Raw genomic sequence first — 17,466 nt, 5'->3', positions numbered from 1 at the left:
TGGATTGTGTTTTCTGGAAGGACTTCAGAAAAACTAAGACATACTAGCGAAACAGGAAAATTATTGTAATATTGTTATATTATCCTTAGAAATTGGAGTTAAGGCTATTTTTTACGGAAAGAGCTCAGTGGTAGAATTGCCTAATAGTGGTGCAGATAGGTTTGTTTTCTGCTTCAGCAGCAGAAACATTTCTTTTCCTGGGCATTCTCTCGATAGAAACAGTAATATAATGGCAAATAAGATTTTCTTCCTTTTGTTCTCTCTCCATTCAGAACTACAAAAAAGAAATAGCCTTTAGCTGACTATAGAAACCTTTTAACTCTTGTGTTCCAGTACTTAGTTATGAGTGAAGTGCACACAGCAAATTGAGAGAGAAACCAAGGACAGAGCACACTTAAATGATGTGATGATATTCCAAACATCCATCTGATTATTGAGTAGCAAGACAGGAAGAAGATACAGATAGCAACGCCTGTGGGAACTTTATATATAAACTTGCTTGGCTTTCAAATACATAAAGTCAGAAGAATTACTTCTGATATTAAAAGCTTAATACTCTTATAACAGTGAGAAACATGACGTGTTATTTTCTTACCCTAATGTAAAGATGGCCGACAACACATGACACTGCTGAAGTGTCATGCAATCAGAAGTGCAAACTTGCTGGCGGAGGTGCTGCTAAAGTTGACATCAGATCACACAGAACCTAACTGCATGCTCAGCCCGTAACAAGGGGCCCATGAGGCTCCTTGGAAAACAGTCCTTGTCCCCTGCTAGATTTGTGCTCTTCTTGACTCACTGCTATTGAGACCTTTTGGGTCTTGGCCAGAAGATTTTATTACAAGACCTATAGGATCAGGACAATCGGCCTCTCCTATTCTGAGCCCAAACTAGACCATGACTTAATCTAGACAAATCTTTGTAAAGAAGATACCATGTTTTAAAAGGAAGCATGGTAAACTTTTATCATGAAAACAAACAACCCCCCCCCCCCAATTTTATTAAAAATGCCTGTAGAAAAATCATGGAGCTACAGAGTTGGATGTAAGAATAGCCATGAAAGATGGGACTTTCATAATAAAATAGGAAAAATTTGTCTCTTCCAAAGGTAACTGGAAAAAAGAACCAACCAGTAAGGTACATGAAGGCTCCTGAGTCCACAAAAAGGCCATGACCAATTTCAATAAGCTTTGTATTGCAATTCAGTGTAACAGTTCTGTAACCACCTAATTATTTTACAAGTGGGTAAATATGAGTAACTCCCATTTATTATTCAGTACGTAATGTAAAGGTAGGATAGAATGACAGTTATTAAAAGCATGTATTTTATCCGCATACTTAAGTTTTTCTGTTCTCTTATATAAGCTCTTTGCGCCTATTTAAGCAATGCAGCTCTAAGTTTTTGGTACCTTCTCTGAACAGTTTTGACATGTTTCAAACTGTAAAATGGTAGGAGCAGATCCTTCTCTTCCCTTGTGTATATATGCTGTTTGCAATGGCCTGTTTTGCAGATGCAAATTATTAAGAAAATGTTGAGAGATTTCATAAAACATTGGTTGATGATCCTCCGTTTGATGTCCTACAGAACTCTTGTGGGTTTCAATTAGAAACAGGTAAATGCAATCAAAGGTGGAGTCTTGTTCTTTAAGCAAGAGGCTCCCCTGTCAAATACCTTCATGCTTGTACCCTTGTTATTTCAAGCCGCTTCTAAAAGTCAAAAGATTAATTTTTTGTTCTAATTACCTGTTGGATGTAAGAGACAAGCATTTTCCAAGTATTTATTAATCTGTGTGGCTTTATTCTAATACCAAAGAGCCATTTTATCTATGCTGTAATTTATTAACATACATAAATATACACTAATCTTTCATGTGGTTCACAATATTGCATCTGATCACAAAAGGTATTTTAAAGGAGGAAACTTCTGCTGAAATAATTCAAGTTTTTCATTCTTACTGTGGAAGCAGCCATCATCCCCCTTTTATCTGCTCCAAAATGCTTTGTGGGTTTTTTTATTTTTAAAACTGTTACACCAACACACAATAATTTGTATTTTATGAAAATCCTTATACCAGACTCTCAAGTTTTTTAAAAACACAGCAGCATTCTGTCAAGGACAGGGAAGCTGCTGCTTTTTAGAATTAACATATTTTAAATATCCAAATCTGTCCCATTTTAGGTTTTTTTGAACAAATTAACATTAACAAAATCATACCAGAAGCAATAGAGAGGAAGTAACAAATCCACAAGGATCAGGCTTGCACTAATATGTTATACTGTACACACTTTCAAGCGCCAAGCCCTGTCAAGAACAATTGCCTTCAAATGCCCATTTTTCTGCTCTTTATCCTGTATCAGAAGGTAGCAAACATTTATCCTTTCAAGCTTACAACTTAATTTCTTGCCAAGTGGATTGTGTTTTGTGAATTCAAACATGTAATGGGACTTTTTTCTTTTTTTTAACTGAAGTTATACATATTTTGAGGTTTTGTGCCAAATTTTCTATATTCAGCAATTTAGGCCTTTTCTAGCAATTCTCATTTATGATGCCTCTCTCCATGATAAGTTAGAAGATACTAACACAGAAAAAAAAAAATCATAATTGACAAAGTACAGAAAACAGTGCTCTCTCTGGACTGGAGCTGGGCAACACGCAGTGAAGCAGACCTAGCCTCTGCTCCTTACTTCAACAACTGCTCGAAGACTGTTACTCAACAAATTCAGCCCAGAAGTGGGAATCCTGTGCTGAATTTCAATTTTGTGAAAATATTTGCAACTAAGTCACAAAAGCAGGGATTTATACTGAAAACTTAACAAGAACCATCAAGGAAGGTCTCACCACTGAGTAAAGAATGGGAGCTGAGAGGAAATGTCAAGGAAAAGAAGGAAGAATTTCCCCTCTTAATAGTAAAGAAAGGACAATTGTGTTTCACCACCAAACTCCCCACCACTTTAATACCATGGCTATATTAATAGAATTATGGAATTCACTTTGAATTTATACGGATTAAGGCAAATACCCAGAATTAGCATGAAACTCTTGCTGGTTAATATGTAATGAAAAATGCACAATTCCTTTAAACAAAAGTAAGAAATACACCACATATTGTTTATACCAAACACAGTTGGGGACGTGAGCCTTTCGCCTGGGAAAACCATCTTCAAAGTAGCAACTGTTTTCCCAGCTGTGAATACTCTTTCCTGGGAAATCTATTCCTACCATTACAAAAATAATTTTCAAAGGAATGTGAAATTATTCAGCTTAATCTATGCATATCCGTATTTCAGACACTATTTTGTACCTTCTTAGACATGTCTGTTTACAAAAGGCCTACTATTCTCTGTAAACACTATATGGTGTCACAATCAAATTTACCTCTTACAAAATAAATAAATATATGGTTAATTTAATAATTTAAAGCAACTCTATCAATATTCTGATGAAGAAGTGTTAGCAGGAAACAAATATTTCAGTCCCACAAGCAGCTGCCCTCAAAGCTTGGGGTTTTTTTTAATTTTCTTTTTCCTAATTTGAGAACTATTGCACAGATGATAAGAAAGCAGACAAACCAAGTAAGAGGTCACACGGTAAGTCATAAATGCCAAATAGGTTTATAGCTTTGTGGGTTTTTTTTTTTTTCAACTATCAGAAGGCCATCCTGCAGTGAGACAATCAGAACCCAATGGGCCAGCAAACTTGTATTTTTTCTCACTTGCACAAAGAGGCAAATAAAACAAGAATAAACATTCAGCTGAAAGGTAGCCCAAAAAGAGAAATAGGCCCAACATTTCAATTACAGACTGATCAAAACCAGCAGACTAACAAGAGCACACTAATACCCATACTGACATTTAACTTTGCCATTTTGTGAAATAGCTATCACCCCCTCTTTATCACCAGTAAACTGCTAACTGCTGATGTATCCTTACCTCAAGGCATGGGGGGAGATGGAGGGATGGGGGGGGAGGATGAGAGACTGTGTCCCCTTCATAACATGGACAAAATCCTATTTGCATGTTAGAGATTTTAAAAATGGTAAAAAAAAATACTCAACACAAGAGTCATATTTTAGGAGATTATGCTAAATAAAGTGAACATTTGGAATTTATTTTCTTTGTTCCAATATTTAAAATTGGTTTTCTACGTATTTCTTAAACAAACAAAAGGTAATAACCATGGATATCACTAATGCATGCAACAGGGGATCAAGCTAGTAAAGCAAAATTAAACAAATCCAGGAAGAGTTGATAGTGGAATTGCAACACAAGCAGTTTCAAAAATATATTTTTAATGTATATAAGATACAGCTACTATTAGTAGCCTCATAATGGGAAGAAAATCCTGCAACATCACACTAAGTTGTAACTTCATGGCATTTTTTAGGATGGGAAAATACAAAACAAGTTATTTTGATGGTTACAAGATAATGTTCCCATTATTAAAAAATAAATTAATGGCACAATAAAGGATTACTGAGTTTGTTTGCAAGTCATCCACAACTCATTATTTCAACAACAGGCTTTGGTATGAATTAGTGGGTTGTCAAATAAATAAATACACTTTCCAATGACAGCTTTACAGTATCTGCTCAATAGGTTTTGTAGCAGGAATGTCTGGTTTGCATTCATTAAACATTCAAATTACTATCCCAGTTACCTGATTACAAGCAACATTAGAGATTGTCTCAAAGTAGCATTCCTAGCTATTCCACCAATCTCATGCCAAAGTGTTTATCTCCACTGCTTAAACACAATTTTATGAGGTTTCCCACCACTACAAGCAAACAATTTTTTAAAGAATCATTTTTTGTGGTTTGCTTTGCTATAATACTAGCTTAAGTACTCCTTATTGGCGTTTATGATAACCTCCAAAGAGCTGAACAGAAAAACCCTTTTCCTACTAATCTTGCCATTTTCCATTTAGTAAACAGATCTTACTGTTTGGGCACCTGCACACTAGCCCTCTGATTAAAGAAACACCAAGAGCTACTTGTTTATTTGCCATTGTTTGTACTATCTGTATGGAATCTCAAAAATTAAATTCCTTTCCCACTGATTTTGCCTTTATCTGGGGAAAATGTTGATTCCTCCTCCTCCAACCATTTGCCATGCTGAAGAGAACAAGGAACACACAAGGAAACACCCACCAACTATACAAGCACTACCTAAAGTACCCTTCAACCACAAACAATGGGATTTGATTTATAAAGATTGATTGCCTCTTAGTCATTGTAATTTTCCTTAAATTTACAATGTTTACTAGACTAAATGGGGAAAGAACAGGAAATTAGTATCATTTTCTATGTGTTATAAGTTTTGAGTCTTGCCTAATAGATGTTCAGCTCTCGTAGAATTTCTTACTGTTCTGTAGAAAGCCTACAGCCCTGAAAACAGCACTGGAGAAACAAGATCTACCCTTAAATTACAAGGTTAAAAGATTCTTTGATATAGTAAGGTCATTTTGGGTAGAACTCAAATAGCCTTCATAAACAAAGCAACCACAACATGTTGTTCCCTACATACAGTGTTGTAAGTGTCAGTACTGCTGTTTCAATAAGCTTCGCGGCACTAAGGCAGCTGAAATTTTGAAGGGTGAAGAAATCAATAAACAGAAGCAAGACACAGGTAACTGCAAACAAGCACTTCTAATGCTTCTGTTATTTCAAGATGACACCTTAACAATATTGTAAATATTTTTTTTCAGAGAACTGAAACAAAATAAAAACTTCCCAAGACAAATTAATTTAAGAAGCTAGTATTTAACTTCAGACCACCAGTCTAGATGGTACATTTTAAATCTCTTTTCTTTATGACTATGTTATGTGACAATTCAAAAGAATAATCTCCAACTATAAGAAGGTTTAACGTACGAGTATGTTAGTAAACTACAAAATCATTAAAAAACAAGTACAACTAATGTCCAGGTATTTTAAAAAAAGAGTTTAAGCTGTGGGGTTTATTGCCAAGTAGCTAAATAAAACAGTAACATCATGAAAATCTGTCAGAAAAAACACACAGACAAATTAAGTTTAAAAACTTGTATTGCTCAGCTCTACTACAGATGTGTTATTTAGAGCTGTGTGGTCGTAAGATCATTCATGAAAACATTTATATTGTTCTTGAATTGCTCATTGCTATTTAATGTAAACAGAACAAATTGAGTAGATGAAAATCAATAAAACATCAAGATTACTCTGAAAGGTCAAGTTGTTTCAAGAAAAAATGCTTTAGTCTTAGGCTGATAAGAATTTTTGAAACAAATTTCATGAAGGAATGATCAATATATACTAAATCCAGTCACTTAAGACACATTTCAACTTGCCTGTCTGCAGCTCTATAACAAAATCAATTAGAGATTTACATTTTCCACTTCGGAGACTAAAATGGCTGTACTAGAATAGACAAAAAAAAATATCACAGGAAAGTAAAGTGACTTAATGAACCAGTGAAACCTCTCTCCCCCCAAAAGCAATATATAGCTATCTTTTCACTTCTTTCCATCATATAAGAGATTCCTTAGGAGAAATTGGAGTCTACTCATCCTTACTTTAAGAATGCAAAAAAAAAAGATTTCTTTAATTCAGTTACTGCATTAAAAGTCAATCACAGCTCATCAGAATCCAGCTGTCATGCTTCAGGAACTTGTGTAGATCTATCAAGGTTCCAGCTTATTTTGAAGTAACAGAAATAAAGAAAGTAAGGCTGCAGAATAAACATTCCCAGCAGTTGCCTTAATTTTTGTTCCAAATTCCTTCTCTGGAACCATCCAGACGAACAGAGCACATCACTCTGCAGCCTTAGAGTCCCTCCTGATCTTCCTGTACATACAAAGCAATTTTACCTTGTTTTCTACTACATTTTCCATGCTGACAAGGTTTGATGACCAAAAGCATTTCAAAGCATAACTGCCATTGTGACTTAACTGGGTTGTTTCATACAAAGCAGTGAGTACACATGCTGAGTAACAGTCATAAACTGGTATATAGCCAACTTTCATAAGCAATTTTACTTCAGAAATGGTTAAAGATCTGCTTAATATTTTTCATTCTCAACAGCCATTTCAAACAAAAAAAAATGTGGTCTACTAACTTATGCTTTCCTACTATCAACAGTTACAGTTTATAAAACTGATGCCAAAAAAGTGGCTTGTCATAGACCTTATATGGTATTCCCTAAAACTAACACTATATACACATTTAAGCCACCCACTGACACCAACTTTTATAATTCTAAGAACTGTTGTGCCTAGTGGTGTTCCCTAGTAGTATTAAGGATTCTTCTTCCCATTTAATACTTGCTTTTTCTTTCACAGTCCTACAGTCTGCATGACCAACAAAAACTAATTTGGGCATTCTAAGAGCATATCACTTGACATCAGATGGTCCAAAAAGACCCTGCGTGCTAGGGGTTGGAAGCCCACTTCAGATTTTTTACACCTTTATGTGAAATTATACAGGTGGTCACAGGCAATAAAATTTTAATTTTGACATTTCAATTTCACTTTTTTTCCTTTTCAATTATTTTCACTTGAATTTTGGTACTGTGAATCTGGAGTCTATAATACACACCCTACAAAGGAAAGGAGAAACATGCCCTCTTATTAAGCTGTAAACACCATATTTTCTGGTTTTGCTTTGATACCAAGATGCAATCTTTCCCCACTTAGGAACATTTCTGCTGAGTTCAAACTGGCAAGAATTTACAGACCTCAAAATAGCTACTGCCAATAGGTTGGCTTTTCTTCACAAACTCTAAATGCAATAGCTAGAGACGTTAATGCGTACAAAAGCTCTCAAAAAATATTCTTGCCAATGAGCATAAATAAAGTCTAATAACAAAACAAGTACTACTACCTTTTAGTTACTTGATCTCCACTGAGCTATACCTCTCACGATAAATCAAGTAACAAGCACCTTTCATATCTATTTTATGTTAGGCCAGGAAACATAAGAGTTTAAGACCATGGCTTAATATCACTTCAACAATTCCTGAGGAAAAAAAACTTTCCTTCTCCACTTCTTGACAAGATCAAACCACTTCATATTTTGATCCACATTCTACAGTAACCACTCAGAACAGCAGAATTTAATTGCTCTGTTTATATATCATTTCCATCCAAAAAAAAAAAAACCACCCTTACAGGGAACTTTCCACTTAAATAACATTTCGATATTGCTAATTTCATTCTCATAAAGCGTTCATTAATACAGAGAGGCTGCTGACACCTTCTGGCCACTTGACAGTCTGTCCAAAAATCAAGAGGATTTCCAAGAAAATATCTCTCATGTTTTTCCAACCACTCAGGATCACATGAAGACTTAAGCTATGCCTATATTGCCATATGACAGTTACTTAAAGCCATTTGGTTTGTTTTTCACCCACATTCTCTCATCCATTTTCTGTCTTCCACAGAAGTATCTAAAACAAAACAGAGATCATGTGCTCCGACTGCTACAATCATATCCAGATTTGGCTTAATTTTTCTCCTCCTTTTAACTCTCACTCTAGATATATCTCATCCAAGGAACCATTGCAACTAAATCAAATAGTACAGTACTGAAACTCAAAACCAGTCACATCACAGGTAATAATATATCCACATTTTATTGAATTAAACAGTCAAAACTGGGAGAACCTACCTGCAGATTTTGTTTCTTTTTCTTTGGTTCAGTTTCTGATTCCAGCTCCCCTTTTCGGGCCACACGTTGCTTTAGCTTTTTTCTTTTTTCTCCCTTCTTTTCTTTTTTTTCCACATTCATTTTTGGCATTCTAAGATAGAACTATTCTGTAACAGAAATCACCAAACTGCAGTTAGAACCTTTTTTTATATTAAATGTCACTGTCATATACAGACAGATTTATACTATAATTACACTGGTATGAGAATTATTTGTGACTACTTAACCATGAAGCACAGGTCTGCACTGAATTTCAGTCCATTTTGGAGAATTTTCATCATGTTTCCTTTAGGAATACATTATATTTAAGGTACAGTAAAAGGAGAATGTCATTCTCCTGCAGACCACTCAATACCTATTGTCCTCTTAGGCTCTGTTGTGGAAAATGCTTCACTGACCCTCCTGGTAGTAAACCCCCATAACTGATGCTGTGCAGGTTATAACACACCGCACTGAACTGACTGATCAATTGTCTACCTCAGATAACACCAATCAGACTTCTCTCTTCCCAAAATACATTAATGTGACTGTTAGTCACCTCATTAATATACATGTGTGCATACACGCATACCCACAAGCATAAAGTATGCCTACTTTGATACTAAACAGGTAGTTTTAAACCACCAGTTCTATTTCTAGTGCAAGTTTTTCTGTTTTCACATAGAATGTGGATCACATTTTCATACAGAATTATGTCTCGAGTTTTATCTTTCATTTTAAACTGACATGAGGGAGAAGGCAAGCAGGAGTTGCTGAAAACCTGATTCTGAAGACAGGTCTAGTTGTAACTGCTTATTATTTCTCTGAGAGAAAATCTGATTTAAGTGGCTTTCAACAGCTGCCCCAACACAGTCACTTGCTCTGTAACAGCACAAAATGCAACGGTTGACTCAATCACAGATATTTCGCTTGAAACACGTTCTGAAAGACAACCCACAAACCCAGTTTGGTAGGCACCCACATAGCTGGGCCCGCACAACCGGTGGGTACAAATCGCCTATACCACCTGGCGGCCCCACGGCCTCGGCACCTCTGCCACAGCGGCACCTCGGCTGGTGACTCTCCTGCCAGGCCAGGCCTAGACCTGAACGCGACCGCGCCCTGGGCATCTCCTCAGCGGCTCCTCAGCGCAAGCCCCCCGGGTTTGCGTTCTCTTTTATTGAGGAGTTAAAACTTCGTGACTCAGAAGTTTTTAGATTTGCGCAATGCGTTCTCAAGAGCAGCCATCAGAGCACCCTTCACGGGAAGAGCTACGTTACTGCCCCGGCTCCAGCACTACCCACCAGGTCCTCCGCAGCGCACACCCAGCACCGAGCTCCGGCCCTGTGGGACGACAGACGGAGGCTGCACTGGGCGGGGGGGGGGAGCGACCCCCTCAGCCACCGCCGCCGACGCCTCTGGCCGGGCCGCCCGACCCCCCCCCAGGGCTCCCGCCGCCCCCACAGACCGTCACTACGGTGGCCCCAGAGGGTGAGAGGGGGGCACAGAACATGCGACCTCCCCTCACCCCCACCCCACACGCACCTCTCAGACCCGCCTCCTCCGCACATTTAACTGAGCCCCACGCTTGGCGCCGCAGCCCGCCCCCTCCCTCTCACTGGCTACAAGGAAAGAATGGCGGCGTTTGGTTGGTCCTTGGCATGCCAATCCCCTGGGTGACCAATAGAAAGCCAGGCTCGGACTTACACTGCCCACCTGGAAGACGCGTGCTGCGGAGTGCTCGGCCGGCTTTTGGAGGCGCACCTGACGTCACCTTTCTGCGCCGAGATCCGCTTCGGAAGTCGTCCCCGCCTCTTACGTAGAGGCGGAGCAAGTCCTGTGGCCCCGCCCTCCGTTTCCAGGGTGATAATCCGGGACTGACAGAGACGCTTCCGCGTCCTGACACGGATACACCCGGGGCCTGGCAGGGATCACTCCGCGCCCTGACAGGACCCCCGAGGGCCTGGCGGGGACCGCCCCAGAACCTGGCAGCACGCACCCCTGCGCTGTCCATGACGCCCGGGTGCTCCCCACACTGGCCGGGATGCTACTGGCCACAGCAGGCCCACGCATCACCCCGTGGGTGCCATGCCAGCGGCTAACGCAGCGAGGTGCAGCTCTCTGGAGAATGGCGGTGGTTCCTTTTAGCCAGCGGATCAGAAAGCAGCCCTGTCTGAGACAGCGTTACCTGCTGTCCGGAGCAGGGCTGAGGGAATGCGCTGGGAAGAGGCAAACGCTGTGGTTAGAGGGGATGAGAAAACATCTCCCGGGACAAGGTTTTTAGGGAATGGTTTCCATGTCTTCATTTTCTATAAATACCATGTGCGCAAAAATTTCCATTTGCCCTTGGCAATTTAAGGGCAAGAATATTTACCAGAAACACACACCTAGATAGACCATTCTTTCATCACAACCTGCAACAGGGTTGAGACGCTGGCTGTGGTAGCAGACGCCGGTAGCAACAACTCCCTGTGTCATTACATGCACCGATGGCAAGAGGAAAAGCTTCCCACCTCCGCTTCCTTCTCCTGTCCAAACCAGGGTCACACCGTCTGCCATTCTTCTCCGTCCACCTTGCCACACTGCGGGGTGCTGATCCCACAGCCAGGCCAGGCCTCCAGTCCACATCCTCACGCCATGGTCAGCACCTGCTGCTGCTCTCCACTGGAACCCCCTTCCCATCCCACCAGTGGGGTGCGCAGCATTGTTTGGGAACGCACAGCCACGTAGATCTTATACAGAAAGGTTATAGAAGTCCTAGTAGTGTAGCAGTGCGCTAGGCCTGAGTTACGGCGTTAGAGCACACAGGATAATCAGTAGGTGGTGGTAACTAAAATTAGAATTTTAATTTAAGCTTTTGTTCCAATGTGCATAGGGAAGGCACGTTTTCTATGTTTAGCATACCTAAAATATTACATATCCTGTTGTGACATCCTGTGGTTAAACACAGTATTACAGATACTGTCAAATCACAATTTTGACCACAATTGCATAAATTTAGACTATCTGAAATTAGCAGTGGTAACTCATACCTACATTACGTATTCAGTTTGGCCAACTCCAACCTTCCATATAGTTTTGACCTTCTCCAGAAACTTCTCCTGGATGAGAAGAAATCACATTGAACATGGCATAGCAGAGATATTTTGTTCTGTGTTGGCCAAAAATTACATTATCTCTGCCCTCTGATGAAAGGTCTACAACTCAGTATGTTGATTGTTTACATGCTATCCCTGTGAAGGGCCATAAATACACATTTCCTCTTTAGACAGCATTTGTGCTCTAAGGATTAAGCCTCTTCACAGAAAAACAAGAGCCACACAACAGTTTTTGCAGAACTGCAGTACACCTCAAGGTTGTATAAAGCATATGCATTAACTGCACTTACACTCACATCTCTTGCAGTATTATCAAAGATTATTTTTCCCAGGTCAAGGAACACAGCATTCTCTGCTATGCAGACCACTCATCCTCCCACCTCAGCAGAACAGCTTTGGGCACTCATAGCTGCAGGTGATTCAAGGGACTGCAATTACCCTTCAGTTAGTCCTAAGCCAACACTCCAGCCCACCAGCTCCAGCATGCAGAGGAACAGCTCCAATGACACATGAAATTGAGGTCTTGACCCCCTGACATCCTCAGTAAGCCTTGGCATTTTTCTCACAATTAGTTAGATGAAGGGTCTACTTAGATCCCAGATGGGGAATTAGCATTGTTCATTAACAGCATATTTCCATTTCATCAACCTACAATATTTCAGGCCTCAAGCAAAGGAGTTGGATATTCACGCAGCTTTAAAAAGCCAAGATAGCGGATGAAAATAATAGATGGAGCATATTAGTTGTACCTTTACTTGTTTAAGCTTTTCAGGAAGACAGCAAGAGTAGCCTCCCTAGACAATGCTGTATTTTGGCCTCGTTCTCATTCCACAGGACACAAACAGTTAACACTACCTTCTCTGGCTTCCTTTTTCACCAACTGCAAAACATACCCATGCAAATCTAGATTTCTATCCAAGGGGCAATAAATTATGAAGAATTATACTGCGCATGCCTCTGAGCACTAGCCTTCAGTAAATTGCTTAGGGAGGGCCTAGAAAAACTAGGTATAGCTTTATAAATCAAGTACTTCCAGTGACATTCAGAAACCAAGAGGCAGCTTATATAAAACCTGCTTCATGTTGATGTATGCTGTTTGTCAAGCAGAATGCTGCACTGTGTGCCAGCCCACTTCCAGAAGGATTGAGACACATGACAGTAGCTTGTATTTCAGACTTTCATCTTAGGAGACTCATAGGTCAGACTTAGCATAGACCTAAGCAAAGGCAGCAGTGTTTCATACTAATTTTATTCTTCTTCCTACCATCATTCCCCAGTTTCCTCCACCAAGTATTTTTCATAGTATTAAAGTCCTTATTCCAAATACAGGAAGAAATAAAGTTGGCTTGGAAAGGGTGACAGTTTATTGAATGCATAAAACAATACAAAAATAAGTTAATTGCATAGAAAATTTTAAAGAGCTATAGACAAGATTAACTTTCAAGTACACAGAGGTTTGATCCAGATGTGGAGAGCCTCTACTATCTGCATCTGAAAGACATAAGAATGCACTGTAAGACTTACGCAGCTAAAACATTCAGTCACAGGAGATACAGCAGGGAAGGGCTTGGGCCATTTCTTTTAATTTAGATGCTTGCTATGCTTTCCTCCACATTTGGAAGACACCCCATTCTTCCAGAACTTGACCAAGCCTCACGCTGAGCAGGTGGGAGACCAGCCTGCTGTTACAACAATTTGATGTCCTAATGCTTGTGTCTATATAGCCATTTTAATCACTACAGTACAGAGAAGTAAAAATTTACTCGTGCTGTCAGAACCCCTCTACTGCACTCCCAACACTAATTAAAGGTCAGCTGCCAACTCTAGAGCAGTTAGAGGTATGACAGTGGCACTCCAACACAGTGTTGACACAAGACTCTTTTGAAAAGAATGTTTGCCTTTTCTCCTTCTACAGCTTATACCTGTTGTGCTGAAGTCTCCCATTAGATGGCACTCCAATTGCTCCCGTTGACTTGAAGGCAGTTTGAGAGGCTCTCATCAGAGCTGCAGATCTACAAAGAAACACAACCACGCTCAGTACCTCTTATGCACACTGCCAGTAGTTTCACTCTTCCATCCAGTTTAATTATCTGCATCTGTCAAATCTTACACTCCTATCACACAGAACAGTGAAGGTACATCTACCCACAAGAGACAGATTTTTATTAAAATTGAGTTTAAACTTGGCTTGGCAGGGTATTAATTGTTCTTGGTTACTTCAAGGTGCTGGTCAGAACTTTAGGATTCTAGTATTTAGACCCAGATCCCAAAGGGTACTTGAGTTGGCCAGTGCCTGTTCTCAATTAGGAGAGACTGACATAGGTAAGCTTGCAAGAATTTTGGACAAGCATTTGACAAGCTTTTATCTTAGCTCACTGACTTTCAGAAACTAAGCCTCAGATAGCCACTATTTCCTCTTTGTATCTTCTTGAGATGGCCAGTAGTTTACAGAATTCCCTATTTGTCTGAGCTCCCCACCAACCCCTGATACTAGCTCTGAAACTTCAGCTTGAGTTCAAGTTACCATAAATACAGCTTACCCTGCCTTGGAGGTGGGGTGGCTGCTCCCTTTACAGTCATGATCCAGAGGATGACGATGTTTTATGCAGAAGTTGCCACCACACTGTTCACAAACTACCTTCATCATCTCTTTCCTTTTGCAGCCTGGCTTTAAGCACTTGTTTGTGAAGATCTAAATAACAGAGGACATGAAGTTGGCAATGCCTGCTTGCTTTCTGTGATCAGCTTCCTAAGTAATGACCAAGCTGAAGCACAAATGCTCAAGCACCCTTAGAATTAAGATGAAACAGAACAAGCTTCTACACATTCTGCTGTCAGGAGAACTTCACAAGCATTAGGCAGCCAGTTTAGACTTCAACAGCAGTTTCCTCACCCTCTGCTTTTGCTGGGCTGGATTGTATTTGCAGTCTTTATCCATGTGGGCTCCAACCACAATATCTGGTATTTCCCCCTTCTGTACCAGGACAGGTGCATTACAAAGAGGACACACTGGAACCTGCACATTCTAAGAACATATGACACAAATTAAAGTCCAACTCAATTGGTTTTCTGTCTTTCCCCTTCTTTTACCCATGGGTGATGGAAGTATAGTCACAAGTGTTTTACGTTCTACACATTTACTAATGCTTTTAAAGGTATACTTCAGAGGCAACTGCAAACCATTATCCAAAGCAGCAGTCAGACATGCTTTGCCAAATCAATTTGTAGCAACATATTTGGGAGGTGGACTTTAAATATGCTTGTAGGCTTTCTGGAATTACAGTCTTTGAACACTTCAATGCCCAAGAGATCAAAGTTTGACCCCACTTATTCTATTTATTTCTTCTGTAGTTTCATGTTTGCTGTCCTTCAACTTAAAGCGGGGCTGCAGAAAGTTTTAGGCCACAATACATTACTTAAAATATGAAGCACTTCTTTCTGGGAAGATGTGGTACAAGTGAAATAAACTAGATTCTAACAGTACTGGCCTCTGTTTCTATATATTTGAAATTCAGCTGTATCATTAACTTCCACCTTGTGGTTCTCTCATCAGCTTTTATTGAAGCCACAGGTCAAATTTCAGAGCAGCCACTATACATGACTTAACAATTCTGCACTGTGAATTCCTGACTCATGTGTAAGAACTTACTTTCTTGTAGGCAGAGCTACACTCGTGATCATCGTAACGGATGTGTTCTTTACAGAATATTTCCCCACATGCATCACATTTCAGAGGAAGGAAGTCTGGGAGATGAATAAAAAAAGAAAACATTCTTATGGAGCACAGCTAACAGCTGGGAGAATACTCACAAAAGACTACAAACAAATTGTAAAGCAAATAGTTTTTGTCATCACAATCCAGTTATCTCTAGACAAAGAAAAAAAAAAGAGTGATAAGTTTTCCCTCTTTTCATCTACAGCATCAGACTAACACAAGCCATAAATACCTCAGGAGCTCCTCGAATGCAAAAGCTTTAGCGACGCATTAGTCAAGAGCCAGGAGTTGGAAGCACAAATCCAAAGCCCAGACTCAAAAATCTTTTCATTCTTTAGAAGACGTCCCTTAACAGTAACAACGTACGGGAACAGGAGGCGCTGCGCTCAACTACCACTCCTTTACTAGACTTACTTAAGAGGGATTGCAGGAGCAGCACTAGTATCTGCTTCTAAGCAGAGCACCCTTGCACAGACTCGGGGTACAGGGTTTGGGCCCCCCATCCCTTACGGGGGCCGCTGGGGGAGGAGCCTGCCCACGCCCCAGCGCTGCCCCCCTCAGCGAGCCCGGCCCCCGCCCCGCTCACTCACCCAGTTGCCTGCAGGTGCGCTGGGAGCAGTGCTCGCCCAGCCCCGGGAGCTCCATGGCGGCGGGATCCTCGCTGGCCGCGGGGACGGGAGGGGACCCGCCGCCGCCTTTATGCGCCTGCCGCCTCCTCAGCCCGCGCCCACGTGCTGAGTCACGCTGCCGCCCGCCCCGGCCACCGCGGATGACGTCACGGCGGGCCGAGCCAATGGCACCTCCAGCCCTCCGTCGCCTTCCGCCGCGCGTGCTAGGCGGCCGGCCAATCGGCGGCCGTGGGGCGTGCTGAGTCATGCGCCAGGGGCGGGGCCGTGACGGGGCAGATCGGGGAGCGGGGACGGGGACGGGGAAGCGGCGTGGAATGGGCGTGGGGCTGGGGGAACGGGAAGGGAAGGGAAGGGAACGGGGCATGGAGGTGGGTTCAAGGTGGCGGTGATGATGAGAAGGGCCGCTCCACCCTCCCCAGGGGCTACATCCACGTGGCGGAAGCGGTCCCGCCGCTGTGAACACCCTGTTGTACCGGTGGTTAAAGGGCTGAGAGTGCGCGGCTGTCCTGGCCGTGGGACACGTGTCTCAAGTGAGGACGCGTGGGACAGTGCCCCTGGAAAGCCCACGTCGGGCTGGGTTGCTCCAGAGGACACTGGAGTGTCTCAGCCCTTTGGCTCTTCCTTTTTCATTTCATTTTTTCGTCAGGGCTTAGGCTGTTGCACCGTCCCTCTGGATTGTGATGCTTCACTCCTGTTACTTCCAAACTTTAAAATAAATCAGACAAGTTGGTGATAAGGGGTGTTTTCATCGCAGCAGGCTGATGCTCAGGGCCCTGCCACAGGACTCCAGCATGTGCTGACTGGTTTGAGTGGACAAGCCTCAGTGGACCGCAGCTGGTTTGAGTGGACTGTGCTAACTGATTTGGGTGGACAAGCCTCAGCTGCAGCTGTGGGCTTGCACAAGTCAGCTGCATAAAAAGTCTTCCAGTTGGTCTGTGTTTTTAAATGCTTGTCTCGCTTTAACGAGGCACCTCAAGATCAAGGTGTAATTTAGAAACGTTGATCTTTGAATGTGTGTAACAACACTGGCTTCACACGGAGGAGGTGAGGGCTATTGATTTAATGACATTTGTTACAGGGTTGAGAAGTGACGAAATGTTGTTCTGCCCTTCTTTTCCCGGAAAACACCTGACTTTCCCCTGTAGTACACGGCTCAGGTGCCGAGTGGAGCTATGAGATCAAAGGGGAGATTTAGGAAGGACATGTGGTGCTGACTGCAAAGACCAATTTGTGCTGTCAAAGTCTGGGAATGGCATGTGCCGCTTGTCCCTCTTCCATGTCACCCAGCCACATGGCGTTCGCATGACTCCCGCTGTGCATGCCAGCTTACAGCCGGACACACCAGTGTTATGGTCTTCCTGAGAACA

The 17,466-nt window shown here is 41.6% G+C and overlaps 2 protein-coding genes across 2 annotated transcripts in view; both read right to left on the bottom strand.

Moving 5' to 3' along the window:
* Window positions 1–9,170, bottom strand: part of LOC309410378 (cytochrome P450 2W1-like) — a gene marked incomplete at its 3' end in the record, with an annotated part of 157,354 nt that extends 148,184 nt beyond the window's left edge. The window contains 1 exon segment of the mRNA XM_082006760.1: window positions 8,640–9,170. Coding sequence (XP_081862886.1) covers window positions 8,640–8,768 — 129 coding nt within the window. The 5' untranslated portion in view covers window positions 8,769–9,170.
* A 3,926-nt stretch (window positions 9,171–13,096) lies between these two features.
* On the bottom strand, window positions 13,097–16,115 carry ZFAND2A (zinc finger AN1-type containing 2A; the record flags this gene model as incomplete). The annotated part of the gene is made up of 6 exons (XM_082006629.1): window positions 13,097–13,246; window positions 13,678–13,767; window positions 14,296–14,447; window positions 14,649–14,780; window positions 15,405–15,499; window positions 16,061–16,115. 6 exons carry the CDS (start codon window positions 16,113–16,115, stop codon window positions 13,237–13,239), a joined length of 534 nt encoding a protein of 177 aa, XP_081862755.1. The 3' UTR covers window positions 13,097–13,236.
* Between the last annotated feature and the right edge of the window lie 1,351 nt (window positions 16,116–17,466).

Source organism: Phaethon aethereus, assembly GCF_964289735.1.
Source record: "Phaethon aethereus genome assembly, chromosome: 15".
In the NCBI taxonomy this organism is placed as follows: domain Eukaryota; kingdom Metazoa; phylum Chordata; class Aves; order Phaethontiformes; family Phaethontidae; genus Phaethon; species Phaethon aethereus.
Note: the sequence above shows the minus strand (reverse complement) of the source record. Positions and strands in the feature narration are given on the sequence as shown.